The 25985-nt window shown below is 38.2% G+C and overlaps 1 protein-coding gene across 2 annotated transcripts in view; it reads left to right on the forward strand.

Moving 5' to 3' along the window:
* The first annotated feature begins 3285 nt into the window (after positions 1-3285).
* The window catches only part of ajap1 (adherens junctions associated protein 1), a 52564-nt gene continuing 29864 nt past the window's right edge, over positions 3286-25985 (forward strand). For both annotated transcript variants that reach the window (XM_042762139.1, XM_042762140.1), the window contains exon 1: positions 3286-3728. In XM_042762139.1, coding sequence (XP_042618073.1) covers positions 3700-3728 — 29 coding nt within the window. In that variant the 5' untranslated portion in view covers positions 3286-3699. The remainder of the gene's footprint in view (positions 3729-25985) is intronic.

The raw sequence follows: 25985 nt of genomic DNA on the forward strand, positions 1-25985 counted from the left end.
ACTTTCATTCATTAGCACAACCTGTGCTTAAAATTCATTAGAAAGCATCCCCATGCCCTCACCTTTGACCTCCCTGATAATATACACCAACTCAGACTAACCCTTGGTCTTGACCCTCAGCCTTTCAAATCTGAAGCAGCTAAATGAGTGCAGTGCGTTTCGGCTAATTACCAAAGACAATACACTCTGAACTCCCCTTTATTTGCATATGATAATACAATTGTCTGAAGCTGGAGTAATAGCTCATTTATAGCAAGAGAGATAAGACCTCAGTTTCTTGACAAGTTTAACTAATTACAGTTATCTAATTATTGCAGGTAAGCGAAGTGTCCAAATTGTTATTGAATCTGGAATGGCTGTGGTCGATGTCGTTGACAAAATTTTTAGTCAGCATTTAAGGGTCTTTACATCGGAGGCTTAAATCATCAGTGTAAGGATTACACAGTAATCCTGGGTGAGTAAATACCCAGCCTGATACATACAGAATGTTATGAATAACTGCGCAACTGTTTTCTAAGAACTGCTAGGATTTCATGTTTTACATCAAGTGAAATGACTTTAGGTCTGGTAGTGTTCCACACACAGAATAAAGATTCTCAGTTTTTGTGATTTTGTTTCTTTTTCAGCACGAATTGAACAAATAAAAGTGTTATTTAATGTAATTACATGCAGTATAAATGCATTGATTCTACAGATTATACAACATATATATCAGGTTTAAGATCTCTAAGTGCATACATACAGAAGTGTAAATGACCTCTTTACAGATGCTAAGGAATGTAGCTTCTCCAAAATGCATTTCCAGTAATGGCGATAAAATGCCTAGCTGCTGGAATCTGCTGAACATTTGCTGTTAAGGCTGGATTTGATATGGCGTACAGCTCTTTAATGACGCTTATTTATCTCTTCATTTTCTATTTCCACACACACCCCATTTATACTAGCACAATTTAAAACAGTTTTCCTAGATGATCACAGATGTTGTAAACCTTCAATGTCTTGCGTTCAGGAAATACGTCTTTTAAACTCTGCTTATCTGCTTTAGAAAGTGATATACATATAAGCCTGTTATTATGTTGATGTTATTCTAGTGTTTTTATAGTGAGCTAATGATACTTTCTTACCCATACCCTTATGGTGCGTTCACACCAGACGCGAAATGAGCGTCTGGCGCGAGTGATTTCAATGTTGTCAATGCAAAGACGCGAATAGACAACCTGCGGCGCGTTTCGCGCGAATGAGGCGGCGCGAATGACGCGATTCGCGCGAATGACGCGGCGCGAATTGAGCGTTTCGGGCGTTTGACGCGCGAAACTCGCGATTCGCGCGAAACGCGCTAGTTGTAAAATCTGAACTTTGGCGAAATTTCGCGCCGCGTTAACCAATCAGGAGCTTGCTCTAGTAGTGCCGTGATTACGACGTAGCGAGCGGAGGGAAAATCCGAAAAAACAATGGAGGACAAAGTCATCATCGCTGTATGTGGATACCCGGAGCTATATGATACTTCTTCATACTTCTACAGAAACAGGAATAAAAAGGATCTTGCTTGGAAGAAAGTGAATTATATTTTATCTTGAACCAGTAAAGAGACATCAGAGCCAGCGGCAAATGTCAGAAGGACTAGCCGAGTTGAGACTGCTCTAGGCGGATACATGATCACTGAGCTCCCGCTGATCGCATGGAGCTCGTCTCCGAAATCGGCGAAACACATTTTTTAAATGGACACTGTTTTTATAAATAAACCGCATATTTGAGTTTAAAACAACTACATTTCTCGCCTGAAATACTTTTAAAACTAATTTTCATGACACGATAACAATAATATTTTGAAAACTATCCGAATAAAAATGGTGGTTGAAATCACAATGCTGCGTGAACTCAACTGGCAGAAGCCCCTCCCATGACGCGAATTCGCGTCTGTTCAAGTTAATTTCACGCGCGAATGAAGCGAATTTCACGCGCGAATGAAGCGAATGAACTCAAAATGTTCAAGCGTCCAACTACGCGCGAATAGCGCGATTTATTCGCGCAAGTCGCGTCTGGTGTGAACGCACAGTCAGGCATAACCCTTGTGCAAACCTTTGTGTATTTTTAGATTTTTATGAAGACATTATTTATTGTGTTTATTAAGTTGTTTTCTCGTGGGGGCCGTTAGCTGGTCACCTCAATTTTTGTGATAGGTTTAACTATCTTTGTGGGGACTGTTTGGTCTCCACAATGAAGGCAAAATCGTGATACTTCATAACCTCTACACATGCTAGCGTTTTTCAGGAATGTATTTTCTTCATCAGGGCTGTTTTCACAAAGCCCTTTTCTGAAACGCACTGGCTTAATGAGCTTTCCTGCTGCTGCCTGACACTCTACAGGCCGAGTTTTTATTCATTTTCAGTTTTTCATGTGAACTGACTTAATGAGCTTTCCTGTTGAATGACAGTGTTGTGTCTTAGTTTTTATTATTTTTTAAATTGGAGTGGAAGATCAATCATCTTAACAACAAAAAAAGAGTTTCTGTGTTTCACAAGGAAGAAAAATGTGGCATTACGCTCTCATGTAATTTGCAGGATATGGCTCTACTGCTTCAGTAAACCCACTAGACACTGTATTAACCTTGGGATGAGAAACTGATCTCCCCCTTAGTGGAAAGTGCTGTGAGCTTTTCATAGTCCATATGCAGACTGATTTATCTCGGGGAGCAGAGATTGGGATAGAATTGGGTTCGGATGAACTCCTCTGAGGGAAACAGGGGGAAGGATGTCTAAAATGTTACATATTTTACTTTAAAATGACGTCACGGGTTTGTCAGCTAAAGCAGGACTGGCAGGTTGTTAGTCAGACGGAGGAGGAAAGGAGAGAGAGTATGTGAGAGAGGGAAAGAGAGAGGGAGCGAGGGTGGATAGCGGGCACAGTGGTGATAACACTATCTTTCTATCTATCCTAATGACGAACGTCGCTTTCACGCGCTTCACTCATCACGCGCGTCCGTGAAGTGGTGTTTCATTCCTCACTCTTCTTGTTTCCTGCCCCCGGCATTTCTAATTTATTTCAGCCCTGAAAGGTTTTCGAGAGATTTGTAGGAGCTTTTTAAGGGGTTGTTTGGCATGTGTAGGACATGGTTTTGCGCAACGGAACTCTCAACGTTTTATCGTGCGTTTTTGCCTGCGATCGGTCTCCTAAAAATGTAGAGAAAGTGCGTTGTGACCGCGAGCGCAGCGCACGGGCGATGTTGACGCTGTCACCTTGCCGCCTGGTTGTGCGCTGTGTCCTGGCGCTCAGTTTACGTTTGTCCTTTTTATTTCCCTTCCAGTGGAGTATATTCTAAACGAACTTGTGAATGTAAAAGAAGGTGTCTGTTGAGAAGCAACTGAACCGTCCAGCTGCCCACGCTGCCGCTGGGTCGCTCTGCACATCTGTGCGCGCTTCTGAGGAGAAAAACGGCGAGCTACTGAAAAAGGGGACAAGACGCGTCCTTGTTTTTCGTGAATATTTCGCCCAGTCCTCGTTTGGTGCGCTCTGGTGAGACGTGGAGCTATTTGAAGCTTTCTGTTTTTCGGGATATATAACATTAGAATGCTAGCATCCGTAACATTTGGAGTAAGGTGTCTAACTTAAGGTGATCATTACGCTCGAGCGTCGACGTTTGTTGGAACGCATAAATGGACGAATACCAGGAGGACTGATTCGGAATTGTTATCTGGAAAAATGTGGCTGAAACGGTGTGTCACATGCAGGTAATAAATATCCCTTTTGAGAGCTCTCAGCTAAGGGCTGAATGCATTAAACGCCCATTGCCAAAATCCTGTCATCTGTGAAGAGTTTTGTGGCAAGTTGATGCGCATCATTCTGTTTTCACTTCACTTGTTTTGAACGCGAAGTCTTACTTACACATTACAGCTTTGCGTTGGTAATATTCCCGAGGAAACGTTTTAAGTGATGCTGGTTTGTATGAATAACTAGAGGGCTCGTAATTAACAAGATTGCGAATCGAGTTGAAGTTGTTCGTTCAGCGCTCGCTAGGGGTCGCCAAATAACCGCGATGCGATACCAAAGACTTGGAGGCGCGCAAATTAGGTCGAGTATCAGCTTAACACACCCTCGCATACCACAATAGTACACCATGCCAGAACAACATTTTCTGTGCGGTCAAGACATTCATGTCATTTTATGAATCACATCTCTCACTGGTAGAGTGACATTTTGATCCTAAGGTTCAAATAGTGTGCTATTTGCCAGTGGAAAGTCAGGTTGAGTCAGAATCAGAAGAGCTGTAATGGCCAGGGATTTACAGTTTATGGTTAATAGGAGCTCTTAGCACTTAATGTACATATATAGCAAGAGTAGGATTCAATCCAAAACAGACATTTATGTAACAAATCTTTATTATACATTCTGCATGGACAAAAACAGACAAATGCTAAGTAATACACTACCCGTAAGTATTGCAACAGCTCATAATTAAGAGACCCATAAAAAGGAAGCACTTTTCATCGAGAGGTTCATTTTGAAAACTGAGCAACTTACAAATTTGGTTATTCAAAGTGGCAGAATTTGACAGCTGTCCTTGCCATTACATCTATTCAGCAGCTGTTCCAGGGGCATAATGTGGAGAGCATGTTTAAGATGGGAATGATGACGGAGCCAGGCGAGCATCTTTGTTCATTACCTACCTGATGTAGGATGCTGCATTCACAGGTTCTCCAGAAGGTGCTGTCTTATCATAGTCACATATGATAAAGTGCACATTTTACATATTATATTGTTTATATTATGTTTTGTTTTGTTATTGTCTCTTTTTATAGAGTTGTCATTTTGTATATTGTATTGTTAAGTGTAGTATTACAAGTTAGTCTAAGTCAATTTAGTCTTACAAGTTAGTCATCTATTTGTTTTCCCTTTAGGACTGGACATATCTTTTATATTTATGTTATTTTTATTTTGTATTGGTATTTTTTTAGTCTATTGATTAATTTTTATTTGTCTGTTAATAACTTACTTGCTGGTCAGACTAGTAAGTTACATTTTTTATGTAATGGCTTGTATGTGAGAGTATGATTAGAAATACAGCCTGGTTAGTTTGTCTTACTCAAAAGTGTCTGGAAAATCCTTCTCGTTTTATGTTCTGAGACAGATATGTAACTCAGAAACTTGAATCTTGTTTTTTGTGGCCTTTCTCTGTGCTGCTTTGATTTAAAGCATCAGTAAGAATGGATGATGTAGAATTCACAACGGTATTGTTTTTTGTGGAGAAGATATTAAGGGTATGTTTGTAAATATTTGTGATTTTTTTGTATGTTTATTTGAGTTTATCAGAAAGAATTTGTGGTTTAGTAATCAGTTTTTTTTTTTTTTTTTTAGTGTTTTGTGTTATGATGCTATAAACAAAAATAACTACTAACTAATTTTGGCCTCCCCATTGATTTTTAATATTTTATCTACATTCTTTTTTTTGGGTTGTTTTTGGTACGGGGTTTAAATTAGGCAGTTGCTTTGTTGCACTCCAGAAAGGTCTAAGGTGGATCAGCTGCCAAGTTATGAGACAGCGGGTTTGGAAAATTCCTCACTATTCTGAGTAGGCTGAATAGCTTTGATGATGATTGTTAGCTGCATCTCTTAATTGCTCCATCAACTACTTTAATATCTTCACATCAAGGTTATGCATCCTCTCACGGCTCTGACGTTCTCTCGAGAGCCTTGATTCTCCAGTGTACCTTGCAGGATTATGCTGATGCTCTCATATTAAAACAGCCTGGTGAATGGGTCCCCATATGCCACAGACTGGGCATGTATCTCAGTGTCCAGCTCACTGACCTGGAAGCCGTTAGGAGAGTAAACAGTGATATGGGAATGTGGGGAATATCAGCCTGTGTACTGACCTGAACAGCAGCTGGTTCATTACGGGCTCTGTCACTGGAAAGAATTAGCTCGTCTCTGCTTTGACACAAGCCGTTGAGTAAATTGTATTTTTTGAAACGTTTAAACGACTTAATCTGATCATTTTTTTTACATTTTTTTCTTCTCCCTGTCAGATGAGGTTCTCTAAGTGCACACTGTATAGCCGTCAGTGTCTTAAATGGCAGCACACAACTATCTCATTACCATGTACACTGTAGCGTGTAATAGCATGACAGTTCTGTCATTTTTATACCACTTTTTTCTTCTTGGATGTAAGCTTACTCGCTCGCTCTCTCACACAGTAATGCATGCCTGGTTAATGCAAAGAGTGCTTCTGCTATCCATTTGACACTCTTGATGGTCTGATATAATGGCAGGACGATTTGATTGCACCCACCCCCACTTAAACTGTTATGTGACAACGTCTTCAAGGGTTCAATAAGCCAGAAACAACTCCATACCACAGTTAATGGTGCAAATGTCAGTAAAGCTGAAGTACCTTAATCAGGAGAGATTTTAAAGGCCAGCATTTTTTTTTTAATCTGAACAAAAAAATTCTATGATTTCACTCAGGAATAGTAATTCTAAGGTTTTGACTACATCAAAGGCATAAATAGAATTGAAACACCATGTTTAAAAAGTAGAGCTTAACAAACTCTGGTTATGTAACTTTTGCCTTTTCATAGGGGAAATTGTCGGTATTAGCATATGTACATTCAAAGAGTTTCTTCAAAGCCTTGATTGGAGTCAAGTGAAATATTATATAGCATCCTGACAGATTGAACAAGTTATAAAGCAGAGATATTTAAAATACAGACTCTTGCGATGCACGCACTCTTAAAAAAATAAAGTTTCTTTATTGGCATCTATAACACTGCCCTGCATTACATTTGTTGAGTGAAATCCAGTATTTTTTCTTATTAATTTTGGGTTGCTGATTCCAAAAATGTCACACTTTCTCACAAAAATTTTGCTTCTCATAGCATTTTTTTGTTTGTTTGTTTGTTTTTTGGGCTTTTGACAACCATTTGTAAGGTCAAGCAGTCTTGTATTATTCCTTAATCTTAAGAAAAACTACCACAAAGACATGATTCCTATGTTCCTCTGAGCCAGGTTACAACTATTTGTTCAATTCTCAGCTGATTTTCACATGTATGAATGATACTGAAGACATTATTTTATGCCTAATCCTTATGTCAAGGTTAAAATTAAAAACATGCTTATTTATTTATAAACTTGTGTTTATGTAAAGTTCTTTGGTATTAAATGGAGTAGTTAAACAAATTAAATCCTTTGAAGATTGTAAGTTAAATGATACATTTTAATACTTATTTTTTTGTCATTAAAACCAAAACATTTTTGTTGAATGCTTTTGTTATTTTGATGAGTGCATTTAAAAAATGTAATAAAAAAAAAAAATCAGTCACACTTTATGTTAAGTTTTAATTACTTTATTCTCACTATTAATTAACTATTAACTACAACTTTAGCCTCAATAAACTCATAATGTGCTGCTTATTAATAGTTATTAAGATAGATGTTAAGTTTAGGTATGGGATAGGATTAGGCGCATAAAATATAGGCATGCAGAATAAGGCATTAATATGTGCTTTGTAAGTACTTAAATATGCTAGGTAAATCATAATCATTTTTATCTGTCAAAAAACAGTATCTGATGAAAAGTTTGATTTGAAATTTATTTGAAAACTTTTGATATTTTTAAAATCAGCATAATCCAGTTATGTAATATTAGGCCCTTTTTTTGCAAATCAGCAGGATTGTATTTTTCAAGATGCATGACTGTGCAATTTCCTGAAGAACCTTTCATATCCATGGAACCTTTCCATTTCACAAAATGTTCTTTATAGTGGAAAAGGCTTTTCAGATTCTTAAAATGTTCTTTACACTAAGCAGAAATGCTTCTTTCTGTTCACTAAAGGTTCTTTGTTGAAGCCAGAATGGTTGTTCTGTGAAATCACTGCGTAAGCCCCTTTTTTGAACATTTATTTTTTAAGAGTTCACAGTCAGTGTTAATTGGTCAAGTTGAGTCACCATGGCAGCCGAGTGCCCTGTACCCCTCAGCACTGCCTGTCTAACAGGGCAGGAGTGGCACACCTGAACCACACACACACACACACACACACACACACACACACACACACACACACACACACACTCATGTAGCGCCTTTGTTAAATCAATACCGCTTCTATAAAGCCTCAAATTTGTCCGTCATTGCACAAGACCAACAGTGCCTGCTAGCCCTCCAGGGCCATGTCTTTCTCCCTCTCCTATTTTTCCACACACATCTTGAAAATGAACAGTAAACACTTTTATATGAGTTTAAAATGACTCTGAGGATTTCTCCAAACATTCAGGATGTCTAGGTTTGGCCTGAGAGGAAGTCATTGCCTCTAACTAATGAAACTACACATTTAGTAATGAAGAAGTGTATGGTTTCCGTTGTTTAAGCTTTCATGTACTGTATGTGCACATCAGGTTTTATTGAGCCTGTGGGTCGTGTACACAGTTGTGCTGAGGGATTTTAGTAATGGGTCTTTAAATGCCTGTGGCTGTTGAGGCTCTTTTATCTGCAAACTTTTAGTTTGGAAGATCCCTGCAATACAGATGCAATGCAGATCTTTTCATCCATAATAACAGCTGATCCTCTCCTCCAAGCAATGTTTTGTATTAGACACAGCTAGAGAGTCGGTTGGTGTATGTGTGTACTTTTTTTGTTGTCGTTTACTGTGTTAAAGTGCCACTTGACTGTACTTACTTGACCTGTTCTTACATGAATTATTAGTATTCATGTATTGGACACAGTCTGTTATTGTCCATTACAAAAAGTAGGCAGTTTAAACTAGTTTACCTTGGCTCAACTGAACCCTGATGAGGAATTGGATGTTTTTACTTGATCATTTGTGTATAAATGACTAAGTGGGGGCATTAACGTTCATTTTCACCAGAACATTTGTTTGACAAACCGTAAAATTGCATCTGAAAATATTCTAGTCTGTTTACCATTGAATAAAAATGTGTTCCGATTCTGAACAAATCTTCATATCTTTCACAAATCAATTTCTTTTTTTCTTTTTTTTTCACAATTCCACATATTCTTTACTTTTATTTGAGAGGTGATCTCCATTTCAACAATTTAATCAGCTCAATGGCTTCATTCTGCCAATCAGCATAATTATTGGATTAAAATTTGGATCATTTCTCAGGTTGCTGTTTGGCGTTCGCTGTAGTATTTGTTGGATCTGATCTGAGCATTGTCTTGGCATTTTGGATTTAATGGGAGTAAACAGAATGTAGTGAAATATGACATTTCATGATTCAGCCAAACAGCTGTCCTGGGGGAGATGCTAGTGGCATTAGTCCATTATTCATCCACTCAAGAGGAAAGAAAACCATTTAATTTATTACGATCAAATTATGTTATAATTTTTCCACTAATCTGCTCTTGTGAATCTGCTAGCAGCAGAGGTGTTAGCTAACTGTAATGGCTCAGAAACTTATATTAATTCATTATCTATCTCTGGCCCTTCCTCAAATTGTAATAATATTTCATCTAGTCACGTATTTCAGTTGCATTTATGATTGGTTGTAAATTTGAGTTATTTTTGTTGCATTTATGATTGGTTGTATTTTTTATTTATGTTTTTGTGTTATTTATAGTAATTATTTTTTTTTTTGTGACATTTTTTATTTTTTTTTTATAATTTTGGGGTGTGCAGATTTTTTTATTTTTGACCAAACAGCTACTGTTGCCAAATTAATTAAAAATGCCTATTTAATGTGTTTGTGTGAATAAAATCTGACCAAACATATATTTTATTTATTATTTTTTAGCTGAATTGAAACTAGAATGTGATTATATTTATATTTTAATTACTATTTTTCACAAAATTAACACTAGAATTTTACTAAAGCATTTAAATTATACAAATTAACATTACGTTTAAGTTTTTTTTTATTTTTATTTTTCTTTCTTTCTATTTCAAGCAACAACAGTCTACTATTTTGCTTTTTTTATTTTTTATCATTATTTTTCATTTTTCAACTTTTGCTATCACCCAGCCCTAGTCTGAGTAAGTGAAAACTTTGTCCCCAGACCCTCAGTCTTTGAGTTTGAGTTTCTGGTCCGTGTTTTTGCCTGTGATAATGACTTGCGCTCGAGTTTCCATAATGCCAAATCAGAGCAAGCAGACAGGGGAACTTTAGCTTACATGCTAATTACAAGTCTCAGATAGTTTAGAAATGTAATTGGACAGTTTAATTGCTAACTATGTGTGACAGCAATATGGACACCGGGGACACATAAACTGCCACAAAGAGTTCTGGAAGCTAACTGGATGTTTTACATACACTGACTTATTGAGGTCAAGCAGGGATCGTTTATTTAGCGTGACGAGGCATTAATTTGTGCTGAAATGCAATATTTCATGTTAGTCCAAACATGGGCCTCTGTTGGTATAGGAACTAACAGAAGAGATAGAAATTACAGCGCTCTGTGCACCAGTGAATTCTATGAGTCCATATCAGCTGGTGCGCAAAGAGTTGTTTGCATAGTCATTCACTCTAAGAGACTTTGCACACAGAGGGTACGGAAATACCAATAAAGCCATCCTTTCACATTCAACACATAGCAAACAGAGGGAAATCTGCCCTCTGTCGTAGCTTGGGTGAAATTTAACATATTGAAAGAGATCCATGATTTAATTTTTTATTTTTTTTTAAATGTTGCATAAATGGAATGTTGATTATACTGATATTGGGGGAAATATATATATAGTAGGTCGTCAGAAGCTTGGAATCATTATGATTTTTGATTTGTTTTTTGAAAAGTTTGTTATGCTCACCAAGGCTGCATTTAATGCTAAAAATACAGGAAAGATAGTAATACTGTAAAATATTATTACAATATAAAATAACCTTTTTTTTTCTATTTTAATATATTTTAAAATTTAATAAATTTCTGTGATGGCAAAGCTGAATTTTCAGCTGTCATCTTCAGTCTTCATTGTCACATGATCCTTCAAAAATTAATTATGGTAATACTTTACAGTAAGGTTCCATTAGTTAATGTTAATGTGAACAAACAATGAACAATACACTTATTACAGTATTTATTAATCTTTGTTAATGTTAGTCAATGAAAATACAGTTGTTCATTGTTAGTTCATGTTAATTCACAGTACATAAGCTAATGTTAACAAGCACAACTTTTGATTTTAATAATGCATTAGTAAATGTTGAAATTAACATTAAATGCTGTAGAAGTATTGCTCATGCTTAGTTCATGTTAACTAAAGTAGTTAACTAATTAATGAACCTTACTGTAAAGTGTTACCATGAATTCTAACATGCTGATTTGGTACTTAAATATTAACAATGGTTGTCTGTCTTATCAATGTTGAAAACAGTATTTGCTGCTTAATATTTTTTGTGGGATTCTCAGGATTATCTGATGAGTAAAAAGTTTAAAATAATTTATTTGACATAAAAATATTTTGTAATACATGTCTTTACTGTCATTTTTAATCAATGCAATGTATTCTTGTTAAAAGAAAGTGTTTCTTATTTTTTATATTTTTTAATATAAATAGAACTTACAAACTGTTGAATTATAGTGTATCATGGTTTCTACAAAATAAAATAAAATAAAATAAAAAATATACAGTAAAAATAGTTTTCAGCATTGTTGTTTAATTATTTTGGATTTTTCCCCCAACTATAGCATGTTCAACATTTTATTTATGCAACATCAAGCAATAAAAAAAATTCAACAATTAATAAGATATTGTTAAAAATAATTTGTACATTATTAACGTTATGAACAGTATTATTTTTCCAATACAGTGAAAGTAAACACTGTGCTGAAACTCAGTCAGAATTGGCAAGTCAGAGTGAATTGAGAGAACTTGTGTTGAAGCTTATGTCTCTATGGAGATTTGATTGACATCACATTTGATTGGACATGAACAGTAATGACAAAGTGGTAGGCCGATAGCATTTGGCAGATTGCAGTAGTAGTGGAGTGTGATGGAGAGAAAATAGATGAGTCTGGCCCAGAGGCTGGCCAAGGAGCATGCAGAGTCGTCTGATGGACACTTTTGAGGTAAAAATAGCCAGCTCAGTGGGGTCAGTAGGAGCTTGACTTTCTTTGATCCAGCGGTTACTGATTTTCCATACTCAGAACCTTTAGAAGGTCCTTAATGTTGTAATGAATCTCGCCTCTTTGAAAATTGATTCCCAGTTTGAGATTTGAGTCGTGACCTTGAAACCAGACAGCATTTCAGACAAGATTCAGCTTCAGTGAAGGTTTCAACCCCCCACGGCTCTCTCCACACTGTTTCATAATTGTCTTCAATGGGGAGCTTTCTGCTGAAATATGATTTCATCAAACCGGCTTTATGCTTCGTTAACCAATTAATTTTCTACTGAAGACTTCAATATAAGAAAGATTTGTATATATCCTCACGAGGGCAAAATGGAATCTTTTCTCTCTAAGAAAAGAAAATGGTGGTATTCCTTCACAGAGCCTTCATTTAGTTCCTGATCAGTTGGCCCTGAGCAGTTGGCTGTGAGTGGGTAACATTAACCACATTCCTGACAGCTTGCCAGACACAGGGACAGAGAACATTCCAGATACTGTAGCAATCCCTCTGAATTAAATGCTTTGATATTTGAGGCGTTCAGCAGTATGCATTTATGCAGTATGATGTTGCATTGTTCATCAGGGTTCCTGCTGTTTTTGGAATGGAAGTCAGTTTTATTTACTCCACAGTTATGTAATACAGCATACTCAACATTAATCATTTATATTTTTCAGTTGTTACGTAATCTGTTACTTGAGTAATTTATGTATTGGATGATTTTTTTGTCTCTCTTATCTGACACACACATTTGAGGTCTGAGTCTTCACTAATGAACTGATGAGTTGAATCAGGTGTGTTTGAATAGGGAGACATCTAAAATGTGCAGTGTTGGGGGTTCTCCAGTTCCAGGCTTGGGAACCACTGATCTATTGGATGACAGATTTTGGTGTGCTGCACAAAAAAATGCTTTAGATCCACTAGGATGAATTTATACAATTTTAATAATATAATATATATATCCTTATTTATAATAGATGTTTTATAACTGAAATAATGTACCATAGCGAAGAACTATCAAGCAAATTAAAACCTTTAATTAGCTGAACTAGTTCAAATTGTTCCTTATTCTATTATTAAATTATTGAAAAATAATTGTGCATAAAAGTCTTCTACATTCTTCTTCTGACCTCAATAAATCAGCCTCATCTGTTATTAACAAAAGAGAAGCATTTCAAAAGAGAAGTTTCCCTGCAGTTTTCCATCAAAATAAAATCTCTCTGGTTTAATGTTTGAAAGGCTTCAAACATGAATAATAATAATAATATTGTAATTTTACTGTTTATATATTAAATAATAAATAAATAATAACTGAAACTTGACAGTTCAGTAGTATTCAAGTGCTATTCCTTTATTATTTTATTTTTTATTTGATTCAGTAATAATATAAATACAGTTTCATGGCCAGTAAAAAATATTAATGGATGGTACATTTTCACAGGCCATTGACAGGTAAATGTTCTGAAGTTATTGGTTATTTGGTGGGTGTGGCAAAATGTTCGTCTTAGCCCCTCAAAGGATATCATTTAAGAAATTGTTCTAAATTTAAAAAGAATAGCGTCCACACCACAACTATAACAATTACAGCACAGAGAAACAATATTGTTGGAATCACTTTCACAACAATTTTTATCTAGTTGATGAGCAATAAAAACATTTATAGCTAATCAGAATCTCCCCGGCTTTAAAGAAGTCATGAACTGACAAATCAAAACTGATGTTTTGACAAGTAAGAGGTCATTAATTTCTTTGATCTTCTGTGTGGTTTTAGGTCATTTTAATTTTATAGTTATTCTGTAAGTTTCTTATATTGGGTGGTGAATTGATCAAGAAATGACTCGTTTTAAGATTCTATCACATTATGATGCCATAGTGCAATGAAACCCCACCTCTGCAGAATCAGATCAACACCTACTTTTGCATCATCGCGTCTTTGGCCCCGCCCACCAGAGTGTTAGTGAGATGACGAGGCGAGAGTAGAGTTTGTTCAGTACATTTCACTGAGGATTCAGTCGCACACGACAGGAGTAAATCTAAATATAAAGCTATGATCAACACTCTCCATGATTAGTTGTAATAGTAAAAACGTAGTAAAAGTTTTTGAGAGAGCTCTACATGTAATACTTATTTTCAAATAATTAAAAAATGCAGTTAATGAGCCCTTTAAAGAGGTATCTTTATAGTTTGTTTCTTGGTGTGAATGAGCCTTGGTGTGAAGGTCAGAGCTGAAGATGATTCTGAGTAACATGAGAACATGAGGGTGAATTTTGTTCAGGATTTCTTTCTGAGTTGCTTGCTCTCTCATCTGTGTGTAATTTGTGTATTAATGAATTTTCTGCTATGCAGAGTCGTAAATTGCTTTGACCATCAAATCACATTGTGGCATAAGGGCACATTATACACACTCACACTGTAATTTTTGTATTATTGGCAGCGCTCTGGCTTCTCGGCATACACTGATCTTCCTTTGGTTTATTAGTTTTTCTGTCACTGTTTGTTTGTTGATCTGAGGTCAGTAATGTCATTTTACAGATCTGCTTAGGGAAGCTCTCTCTCTTTCTCATTCTCTCGCGCTGTCGCTTAATTTGTGCCTTGTCTTTACTGCTCCACATGTGTGTAGTGTGAGCCTCGTGAAGAATAACGGCAGGATTAATCTTGGCTTGAGCTTGTACTGGCAGCCCAGCTGGACAGGCGTTTTGCTCAGACGCTTGAGCCAGAACCGACCTTAAGGCTTTAAAGTGCAGCAGTGCTGACCTCTCCCCTCCAACCGTTATTATTCTGGGCCACTCTGCCTTAAAGGTACAAACTCTTATTAAAGGCAGTGAAAAGAACAAGTCAATGTTTCTTATCTATTGCGAATCCTCCTTTTCGGCTATCTCTCTTATTCTGATTCTCAAGGGCGGCATTTGGGAGCCTTTTTGAGTTTTGTCTAGGGTTTGATTTGGGAGTAATGAAAAGTATTTTTTTTAAGTAAAATAAAAGGTTGTTTCTTTAGTACAATACGTTACAGAAAAGGTTTTAAATGCACAGTTGCTTTGGAGATTGGCTGATCTTTGTAAAATACACTGTTTAAAAGTTTGGGGTAAGATTTTTTTTTTTTTTTTAACGTTTATAAATTAAATCTCATGTACTCCAAGACTGCATTTATTTGATCAAAAATACAGTAAAACTTAAAAAAGCTGTCGTCTATTTTAATATATTTTAAAATGTAATTCATCTGTGCAATGGCAAAGCTTTGTGGACTTTGAAGTCTAAAACCTTCCTAATTAAAATAGTGACACCCCTACTCTTAGTATTGTACTTGAGTATACCTGATCAATCCACCACCTTTTGAATTTCTCAATTTCCTCAACACTCTGATGAGTTTCTTGCGGCATAGCTATATCTGATTTGTTTTGCTTCAGGTAGGAGAGGATTTTCTCACATTTAATTACATGGTTACATCCCGAAAAGTTCCATTAAATTATTTTTGTGACTCCCATAATATATCTCTTAGTTATAAATTATTAGTCATAAAGAAAGTTTTTTGCTGTTTGGCCACTGTCAGAAAAGCCTGTGGGCATCTCAGGGAGGTTACAGGTGATGTCCTGTGCAGGTGAGACAGTGTGTTTCCTGTCTTGCTCCCACGCCCTCATGCCTGCGTACATGAGCCGACCTCGTAGTGCAGCCGAGCTGAAAGCATAGATTATTAATAGAGCAGATATAGCCTGTGGTTTCAGGACCAGAATAAAACAAACGTTGATGTTTGTCATTTAGAATTACACTGAGCCACTGAGCATTAAAGAGGCCAGTTTTATAGACAGGTACGCAGTGATCCTGGCTAAGTGAGGATGTGTGGGCTGTTCATTCCATTTTCTGATATATCCACAGAAAACACATTTATTTAATTATTTTTATAGGTCTTTTCCCATCAACTTTGTTTGGGATGCGATTGTCAGTATTATGCCTGTCAAGCACTAAAAGTCCATTCTTTTCTCTGTCTGAGTCCAGGGGAGATGGTAAAATGAAACTGTAAAGTTTCATTCTGTAAAGAAAGAAGGAAGGATGAGGTGAATGCATTATTGGAGGTCATCAGTTATGTTTTCCATCAGACTGCTTTTGGAAAAGGCAAATATCTCAGATAAAGAGAAGAACGTCAAATAAAGAGAAGAATGGTTGATGCTCTCTTCTCTCTGTTTCTGTCTTTGTATCTATTTTTTTTTTTTCTGGTTTTGGATTTTGGATGTTGTATGATGAATAGGCATGTTTGATCACATAGAGTTTCCCCTGGAGCAAGAAATGAATGAGCGAGAGAGAGAGAGAGAGAGAGAGAGAGAGAGAGAGAGAGAGAGAGAGAGAGAGAGAGAGAGAGAGAGAGAGAGAGAGAGTAAAAGGACCCACACGGAGCTGTTCATGAGCTTCTTCTAACGTGATGCAAATGAAAGGTTTCTTGTATCTGTTGTGTTCTATTTTAGGTGTGTGAAAAGCAGCATGGAGACTTGCTCAGGGAGATACTCACTATACAACCCAGGAAAGGCAGGCTGAATGGACAGGAAGTGTGTTTGTGTGTGTGTGGGTGTGTGTGTGTGTGCGCGTGTGTTTTGGCACACGTTTGCATGTGTGTACAGTGTTGAGCGTTTGGAGGATCTGATGGTTTGAGGGCTGCTCGACCCTTTCTGTTTACACTTACACTCTCTTGAGCCACAAGCCATGATGCTTATTAGAATTTTCTCACATTGCAGAATTACCACATGATGGATTATGATGCTGTTTTAGAGTTTTGTTCTCTATATATATATATATATATATATATATATATATATATATATATATATATATATATATATATATATATATATATATATATATATATATATAAGATTAATTTTATTTTCCGTCAAGTAAATCAACATCTTTTACAGGTCTTGTATGACATTGCTATCAAGTAAACTTGAAAATGAAGTAAACTCCTGAAACGTTTGGGGTCAAGATGTACAGCAAGGATACATTAAATTGATAATTAAATAATTAAATTCTGGAGTACAATTGGAATAATGGCTGATGAAGATTCAGCTTTGTCCTCACAGGAATAAATTACATTTTAAATATCAATCAAACAAACAAACAAACAAACAAACAAACAAAGAGTTATTATACATTGTATAATTTCACAATCTTACTGTATTTACTGTATTTTGTAAATTAATAAGAGCATTCTTGCTGAGCATTAGAGAATACTTTCAAAACATCAAAAACTCTTTGTGACCCCAAACTTTTGAATGGTAGTGTATATTATACTCTATATTGCATTACTTTATTCATTTAGCAGATGGTTTTATCTAAATAACTTAAATATAAGGAGAACCACAAGCAAGTTTATTATAAGAGTCAACAATATTTGCAGTATCAAGTTTCAAGTGAAAGATTAGATTAGAACACAAGCTGAAGTGAAAAGAAAGTAAGTTGTTATGACAAAAAGTTCCTTTGTTTATGGTTGCACTTGCATATGAAATGTCTTCAGCTGTTTTCTAAAGGGTGTGATGGTCTCAACAGATCAGGTTGAACTTTGCCACTCGTTCAGAGATACAGAGAGAGTGAAGGTTCTAGAAAGTTTCATTGTGAAGCAGCCACCGGGAACCACTCATTAACTAACAATAAAACACAACAAGTCACTTTCTAGGGTGAAATCAAGTAGAAGTAGCTCTATTTGAAGGTCAAAAAAAATGCACATTTTAACTAGTTTGTAGTTTAACCATGAAACCTAAACCTAATCCTGAAATTATAGGCTGATGAATGTTGTTAAAGGCCAAACCTTAGATCCCTAATCCTAAATTCTGATTGGTTGATAGGAATTCTGTTGATCAAGGAACATGTACTACTTGGTTAAATCACGGTAAGATTTAAATACAGTAGCAGAGTGTGGTAGGTAGGTTGGACAATTTAGTAAATGTTGTCTTGTTGACCTTGACCTTTCAGCAATAGCTTGTTTCTCTTTCTGTATGTGTGCTGTTGTGACTGGAAGCCAGAAGTAGTGGCGCTGTCCAAGGTGCTGAAGAGAGACCTGCTGCTCAAAATCTCAGCTCCAAACAGACTCAACTGTCTAGCATGTCTCTGAAACAACTCAAGGAGATGTTCATTGTAATCCCAGCATACTTTTGGGACCTTTATGTTTTACCTCTGCAGGTACTGCACCTTTTTTGCTGATTCATAAATCTGTGTTTGGAGACATAACATTGTTACACTGAAGAGCTCAGGCATGTCTTTGAAAAACTGTGAAGATAATCTCACTGATTTGCTGTACTACCTAAGACCTGTCAGCAGATTAATGTGTGAAATCTTTCCTATAGTGAGTTAATGGCAGGGCTTTGCAATGACGTCACATCTCTCCCAACGAGAGAGCAGGGATTTGTCCTTTTCCTTGGCTAAGCCTCATTACACACTCTCACATACGCAGACACCCCTGTCATGTCTCTCCAGCCTGCTTCTGATGCTTCTATATCTGTATAATTACTAGGAGATCCTTCCTCAATAGCTTCCTACTGGCCAATTATAAGCAAGACTAACAGTGCTGTCCAGATAAATACAGTATTTTATTTTATTTTATTTTATTCACAACTTACCATTTTTTCATGGCATATTTAATGTGGCTTTTAATATTTTGTTATATTATTTTATTTTACATGTATTTTAATTTATTTGCTCATTTATTTATTTTATTAACAATTAGCAATAATTGCCAGACATATTTAATGTGGCTTTTATTTATTTATTTACAACATGGCTCTATTTGCCTGCCATATTTAAAGTGTTTTTTATTTTATTTTATTTTATGTTATTTTATTTTATTCACAACTTCATTTCATTTTACTTTCTGTTGATCATAGCAACAGTAATTCATCAAATAATAGAGGCATGGAAACATTGTTTCCCTACTTAAATACTTAGTCTATGTGCCATTGTTTAAGTTATTATTATTATTTCATATTAAAGTGAACTTTTATTTATAAAGGAAGTTCTTCGGTAGCATTTACTTTTTGCTGTGGTATTGAGAACATGAGCATCGATTGGCATTCTGAAATTTTATCATTAAAAGCCTTCAGTCTTTTAGTCATCTCTCTCTCTCTCTCTCTTTCTCTTAGGCATTGTATGTGTCTATGTGTGTGTGTGTGTATTTGTGTTGAGAGGGCGTATGTGTGAAGAGGGAGTCATGTTCTGTCATCATTGTGGCAGGGATATGAAATGTCAGTGCAAGGCTGTTGGAGATATCTCCCCCACAGTCACACACACACACACACACACTCACACAGGGAGTCATGTTCACGCACGCACGCACACACACACACACACACACACACACAGATGAGCTCTCCAGTGGTTCACACACACACACACACACACACACACACAACACACACACACACACACACACACACACACACACACACACACACACACACACACACACACACACACACACACACACACACAGGTTCTGCAGAGATCGGAGCATGTGAAACAGCCATTTACATCCCAGTGCATATTCTGATGCAGTGCTCTTATACGCTGATGTGCTAATGGGCCGATGCGAGGACGACAGCTGCCTGTTCATTACTGCCAGTCTCTAAATATGAAATGTGAAATCCTTCCAATTCATTTATGAACCATATACGAAAGACAAGGGCAATTTTGTCCAATGATGGCATGTTTTTATAATGTGGTCTAATTAGTAGATATTAACTTTAATACATTTGTAATACGAACCATTCTCTGCCTATATTTTATGCTTTCATGTAAGGTTTAATAATAATTACATTCAGTCAAAGAAAGAGTGTATATGACTTTACTTCCATCCTCTTTAGTCCCATATGGATTTCATTTATAAATTTGCCTATTTAATTATTTCATACAATTGTATTGTTTTTGAGTAATTTGGTACTCTGATACAAAATGCATATTTTACAAACAAATATCTGTGATTACTAATGTAATCACCCTTTAAGTAAGACGATATATTAAGGTTGATATATTAATAAGCCTATATTCATGTATCTCATACTTTTATATAAATACAGACCACATATCTGATGGTATCTTATTGGTAGTAAATGTTAGCCCTTTTGATTTCACAGACTCCACTAGTTATCTTATAAAATAGAATAATATGTAATATTTGTAAATACAGATAATTCTACCGGTTCATTTACATTTTTATTATTTTCACTCTGCTTAGGATAAACCAAGTGACTGATCCAAGGATTCAGTCGGCTGTATAAGGATCAGACTGACTCAGATATAAGTTCCCCGCTTATCCAAAATGCAGGCATGGAATCCATATTTATTTGCAACACTTCTCTTGAAGTGTAATTCAGCTGAAAAATCGGCCCATGAGTCATATGTCAGTGAGCATTTGGCTTGCTGTCAGAAACCATTCTGGTCGGGTTTCTCGAGTTTTGTCTTGTGTCTAGAGAGTATGTGTGATGATTCGTAATGTGAAGACAGCTGAGTAACTAGTACTGGATGTTCCTGAATTTTCCACCGGCCATATGTTCCTCTACCAAACCTCCGATCTCATTAATAGTAACCTGGGACAGTGCTTACCATAATCCCTCTGGATATACAGTACACTGTACTTGCATGTGTATTTAGACCATTATTATTTGGTATTCCTTTGTAACCTACAGTCCTAAAGTCTGAGTCCATAATGAAAATATGAAATTGAAATTTTAATTTAGACCTTTAAAATAAGTTTTAGTTTTAGGATAAAACAAATAAATAAATAAATACAAATCAATGTTATGATGTAAAAGGTAAAAAGAAATATTTAAGATTCTGCACTATTTTTTGGTTGCTAATCAAATTTAACATTGATCAGATGGTCAGATGCTTTAGAGCTCTATTTCATTTCGAATCATAGAGGAGAATATGATCATAAGGATGAAAATTTGCTAAAAATTTGCTCAAAATCTGTTTTGATGAAGAAACAAACTCATCTACATCTTGGATGGCCTGAGGGTGAGTAATATTTAAGCATATTTTCATTTTTTGGTGAACTGTTCCTTTAACCCTCTGGGGTCAATGAACATGCCTAGGAAACGTGCTATTAATATTTAATATTGGATCTGCCTACCCAGTGGAATTATGTTTTATTTACACCAATCAGACATGACATTATGACCACCTTTCTATAGTGTTGGTCCCCCTTCTGCTACCGAAACAGCCCTGACCCATTGAGGCATGGCCTCCTCTAGACCCCTGAAGGTGTACTGTGGTCTCTGGCAGCAAGATTTTAGCAGCAGATCCTTTAAGTCCTGTATGTTGCGAGGTGGAGCCTCCATGGATCGGACTCCTTTGTTCAGCACTTCCCACAGATGCTCAATTTGATTGAGATTTTGGGAATTTGGAGGCCAAGTCAACACCTCAAACATGTTGTTGTGCTCCTCAAACCATTCCTGAACCATTTTTGCTTTGTGGCAGGGCGCATTATCCTGCTGAAAGAGGCCACAGCCACCCGGGAATACCGTTTCCTTGAAAGGCTGTACATGGTCTGCAATAATAGTTAGGTAGTTGGTATGCGTCAAAGTAACATCTACATGGATGGACCCAAGGTTTCCCAGCAGAACATTGGCCAAAGCACCACACTGCCTCCGCTGGCTTGCCTTCTTCCCATAGTGCATCCTGGTCTCCAGGTAAGCAATGCACATGCACCCAGCCATCCACGTGATGTAAAAGAAAACGTGATTCATCAGACCAGTCCACCTTCTTCCATTGCGCCACGATCCAGTTCTGATGCTCATGTGCCCACTGTTGACACTTTCGGTGGTGGAAAGGGGTCAGCATGGGCATCCTTATGGGTCTGTGGCTATGCAGACCCATACGTAACAAACTGTGATGCACTGTGTTTTTTGACACCTTTCCATCAGAGCCTGCATTAACTCCTTGAGCAATTTGAGCTACAGTAGCTTGTCTGTTGGATTGGATCACACATGCCAGCCTTCGCTCCCCATGTGCATCAGTGAGCCTTGGCTGCCCATGACCCTGTCGCCGGTTCACCACTGTTCCTTCTTTGCACCACTTTTGATACATACACATACTGCAGACCAGGAACACCCCACAAGAGCTGCAGTTTGGAGATGCTTTGACCCAGTCAAGTCGTCTAGCCATCACAATTTGGCCCTTCTCAAACTCGCTCAAATCCTTACACTTGCCCATTTTTCCTGCTTCTAACACATCAACTTTGAGGACCAAATGTTCACTTGCTGCCTAGAGGCCTATTCGGATGGTAATTGTTTCTCAGGGGGATGTAAGTGATTTTTAACCATTTACAAGGGGTATTCTGTGATTTAATTGCCGTCTGAATTCAGGATGTCTGTGTTTTTCTCTCACCACCCCCGTAAAAATCCCCGGCCAAATTACCTACTGTTTTTTGACAAACACAGAGGTCGTGTGGTAATTTAATTGCCGTTGAATCCACATCTCTGAGTTTACAATAAGAAATCGATTCAAAATTCAGTGCTTAAACACTTTTTGAGCACTCCTGAACACCGTAAGATACGTTAAGATTAGATTAGATTCAACTTTATTGTCACTGCACATGTAAGGTACAAGGCAACGAAATGCAGTTAGCATCTAACCAGAAGTGCAATAAGCAGTAAGTACAGAATATACAAGGTCTACAATATGTACAATAACTATACAGATAAGTATTGTGGACAAAATTTACAGATTTTAAATACTATCAGCATGATATACAGATAGGTGTGCTATGAACATATTATACAGATGAAATATGTGAAGTGTATGTACACTATAGGCAGAACTATGAACATATGAACAATTTACACTTTTGCAATGGAAAGTAAAGTGCATAGAAAATATTTCAGTGTGCAAATGGGTTATTCAGTGTTCCTGGATGAACAGACAGTAGTGCAAGTAATAGCAGGTTTGCTGTTTTGCTTGTTGTAAATAAATAAATAAATAAATCAGTCAGATGTAGTGATGAAGTGGGGGAGGAGTCTGTGTGTATGGTGTGGGGGGGTGTCAGAGGGCAGAGTTCAGCAAGGAGACAGCTGTAGGAAAAAAAGCTGTTCCTGGATCTGCTGGTCCTTGTCCGGAGGCTCCTGAAGCGCCTCCCGGAAGGCAGGAGGTTAAACAGTCTATGGTCAGGGTGAGAGGAGTCCTTAAGAATGCTGCGAGCTCGACGTAGACAGCGTTTCCTCTGGATGTCCTCAATAGCAGGAAGTGGTGTTCCTGTGATGCGTTGGGCAGTTTTCACCACCCTCTGCAGTGCTTTGCGGTCAGCCACCGTGCAGTTTCCAATACCAGACTGTGATGCAGCTGGTCAGGATGCTCTCGATCGCACACCGGTAAAAGTTCACCACTATGGCTGAAGACAGCTGGTTCTTCTTCAGTGTTCTGAGGAAGAAGAGGCGTTGGTGAGCCTTCTTGACCAGGCTGGAGGTGTTTGTGGTCCAGGACAGGTCCTCCGTGATGGTGGTTCCCAGGAACTTGAAGCTGGAGACACGTTCAACAACCAACCCGTTAATGTGGATGGGGTCATGCGTGCTTCCTTTCTTCTTCCTGAAGTCCACAATGAGCTCCTTTGTTTTACTGGTGTTAAGAAGCAGGTTATTGTCAGCGCACCATGTGGCCAGGTGCTGAACCTCCTCCCTGTAGGCAGTCTCATCGTTGTCACTGATGAGGCCAATCACCGTGGTGTCATCTGCAAACTTAATGATGGAGTTTGATCCATGCACAGGCTTGTAGTCGTGGGTGTAGAGGGAGTAGAGGAATGGGCTCAGCACACAGCCCTGTGGTACGCCGGTGTTAAGTGTGATGGTGGTGGAGCAGGTGTGGCCTGACCTAACATGCTGAGGTCTGTTGGTCAGAAAGTCCATGATCCAGTTGCAGAGGGAGGTGTTAATGTCCAGGTCTCCAAGTTTTGTGGTCAGCTTGGAGGGAATGACGGTGTTAAATGCTGAACTGTAGTCAACAAACAACATCCGTACATATGTGTTGTTATTGTCCAGGTGTGTGAGTGCAGAGTGCAGCACTGTGCATACTGCATCCTCTGTGCTCCTGTTTCTGCGGTAGGCAAATTGATGAGGGTCCAGTGTGGGTGGGAGGCAGTCTTTGAGGTGTGCTAGGACCAATCGCTCAAAGCACTTCATAATGATGGGTGTGAGTGCTATGGGGCGGTAGTCATTTAGGCACATGGGGGAGGAGTGTTTTGGTACTGGCACAATGGATGTGGACTTAAAACATGTTGGCACAGTTGCTTGGGTGAGGGACAGGTTGAAAATGTCTGTGAAGACCCCTGCAAGCTGCTCTGCACATGCTCTAAGCACACGTCCAGGAATGCCGTCCGGGCCGGCAGCCTTGTGTGCGTTGATCCGGCTTAATGCAGTGTGGACATCTGTGGAGGTGAGTTTGAGATGTTGGTGATCTGCTGAATGTGTGGTTTTGGTGGCCGTCTCCTTGCTGTCGCTGTTGAAGTGAGCATAAAAGTCATTTAGCTCGTTAAGGAAGGAGACGTCCGTGACCGTTGGAGTGGAGTTGCTTGGCTTGTAGTCACTGATGGCCTGGATGCCCTGCCACATGCGTCGGGGGTCAGAGTTGGAAAAGTGTTCCTCTACCTTCAGCTTGTAGCAGTACTTGGCCTTTTTGATGCCCCTTTTCAGGTTAGCCCTGGATTTACTGTAGGCCTGAGCGTCATCTGACCTGAAGGCAGTGTTGCGGGCTTTCAGCAGAATTCGCACCTCCTTGTTCATCCATGGCTTCTGATTAGGGTATGTTGTGATCTGTTTTTTTCTGTTGTAACACTGTCAATGGTAATGTTGATGTAAGTCAGTACAGAGGAGGTATAGATATCAATGTCCGTGTGAGAGCCACAGGCAGCCTGAGAAGAAAACATACTCCAGTCCGTGTGTTGAAACCTGTCCTGAAGTAAAGAGTCTGCTCCAGTTGGCCACACTTTGATGGTTCTCACTGATGGCTTCACACGGTTGATGAGGGGTGAATACTTGGGGGTGAGAAACAAAGAAAGGTGATCAGACTGTCCGAGGTGGGGGAGTGGGGTCGCGGTGTAAGCTCCATCAATGTTTGTGTAAACATGATCCAAAGTTTTGTCTCCTCTGGTGTGGCAGGAAACATGCTGGTGAAATTTGGGGAGCACTGTCTTTAATTTGCAGTGATTAAAGTCACCCGCGACAATAAAAGCAGCCTCCGGGTGAGCAGTCTGTTGTTTACTAATGGCTGCGTGAAGTTCGTTCAAAGCAAGCTTGGCATTAGCATCCGGTGGAATATAGACTGCAGTTATTATGGTGGAAGTGAACTCCCGCGGCAGATAAAAAGGTCTACATTTAACCATGAGAAACTCTAGGTTAGCTGAGCAGTGTTTCCCAACAATGACAGTGTTCGTACACCAAGCTTTGTTTACATAAATGCACAATCCACCACCTCTTGTCTTGCCGGAGTCATCTGCTGTTCTATCTGCCCGAAGCGTGTAGCGTCCGGTTAGCTCAATAGCATTATCGGGTACGTCGTTGTGTAGCCATGTTTCTGTGAAAACCATGACATTGCAGTCCAAAAGTCTCTTACTGTGGGTGATGCGAAGTCGTAACTCATCCATTTTGTTCACCAGTGACCGCACATTAGCGAGGAAAATGCTGGGTAAAGAGAGCCGGAGCGGTGTTAGCTTTAGCTTAGCTCTTAGACCTCCGCGCTTCCCCCGCCTTTGTTTACGATCTCGATGCCGCCTGCGAGCATTTCCGCCCGGCCGGGTAGAGTGCGGAGCCTCGGGTGTTCTGGCGATCTCAGGGATGAGTCGAAGATTGGTGATAAAACTGTTGGAAAAGTCCTCACCGATATCCAAAAGCTCCCGTCGGGTGTATGATGTTAAAGCAAAGCTGTTCAGTACGAACAGACCCGAGATGAGCAGGAAAAATACTGCAAAATTGC

This window comes from Cyprinus carpio, chromosome A8 (assembly GCF_018340385.1).
Source record: "Cyprinus carpio isolate SPL01 chromosome A8, ASM1834038v1, whole genome shotgun sequence".
NCBI classification, from domain to species: Eukaryota; Metazoa; Chordata; class Actinopteri; order Cypriniformes; family Cyprinidae; genus Cyprinus; species Cyprinus carpio.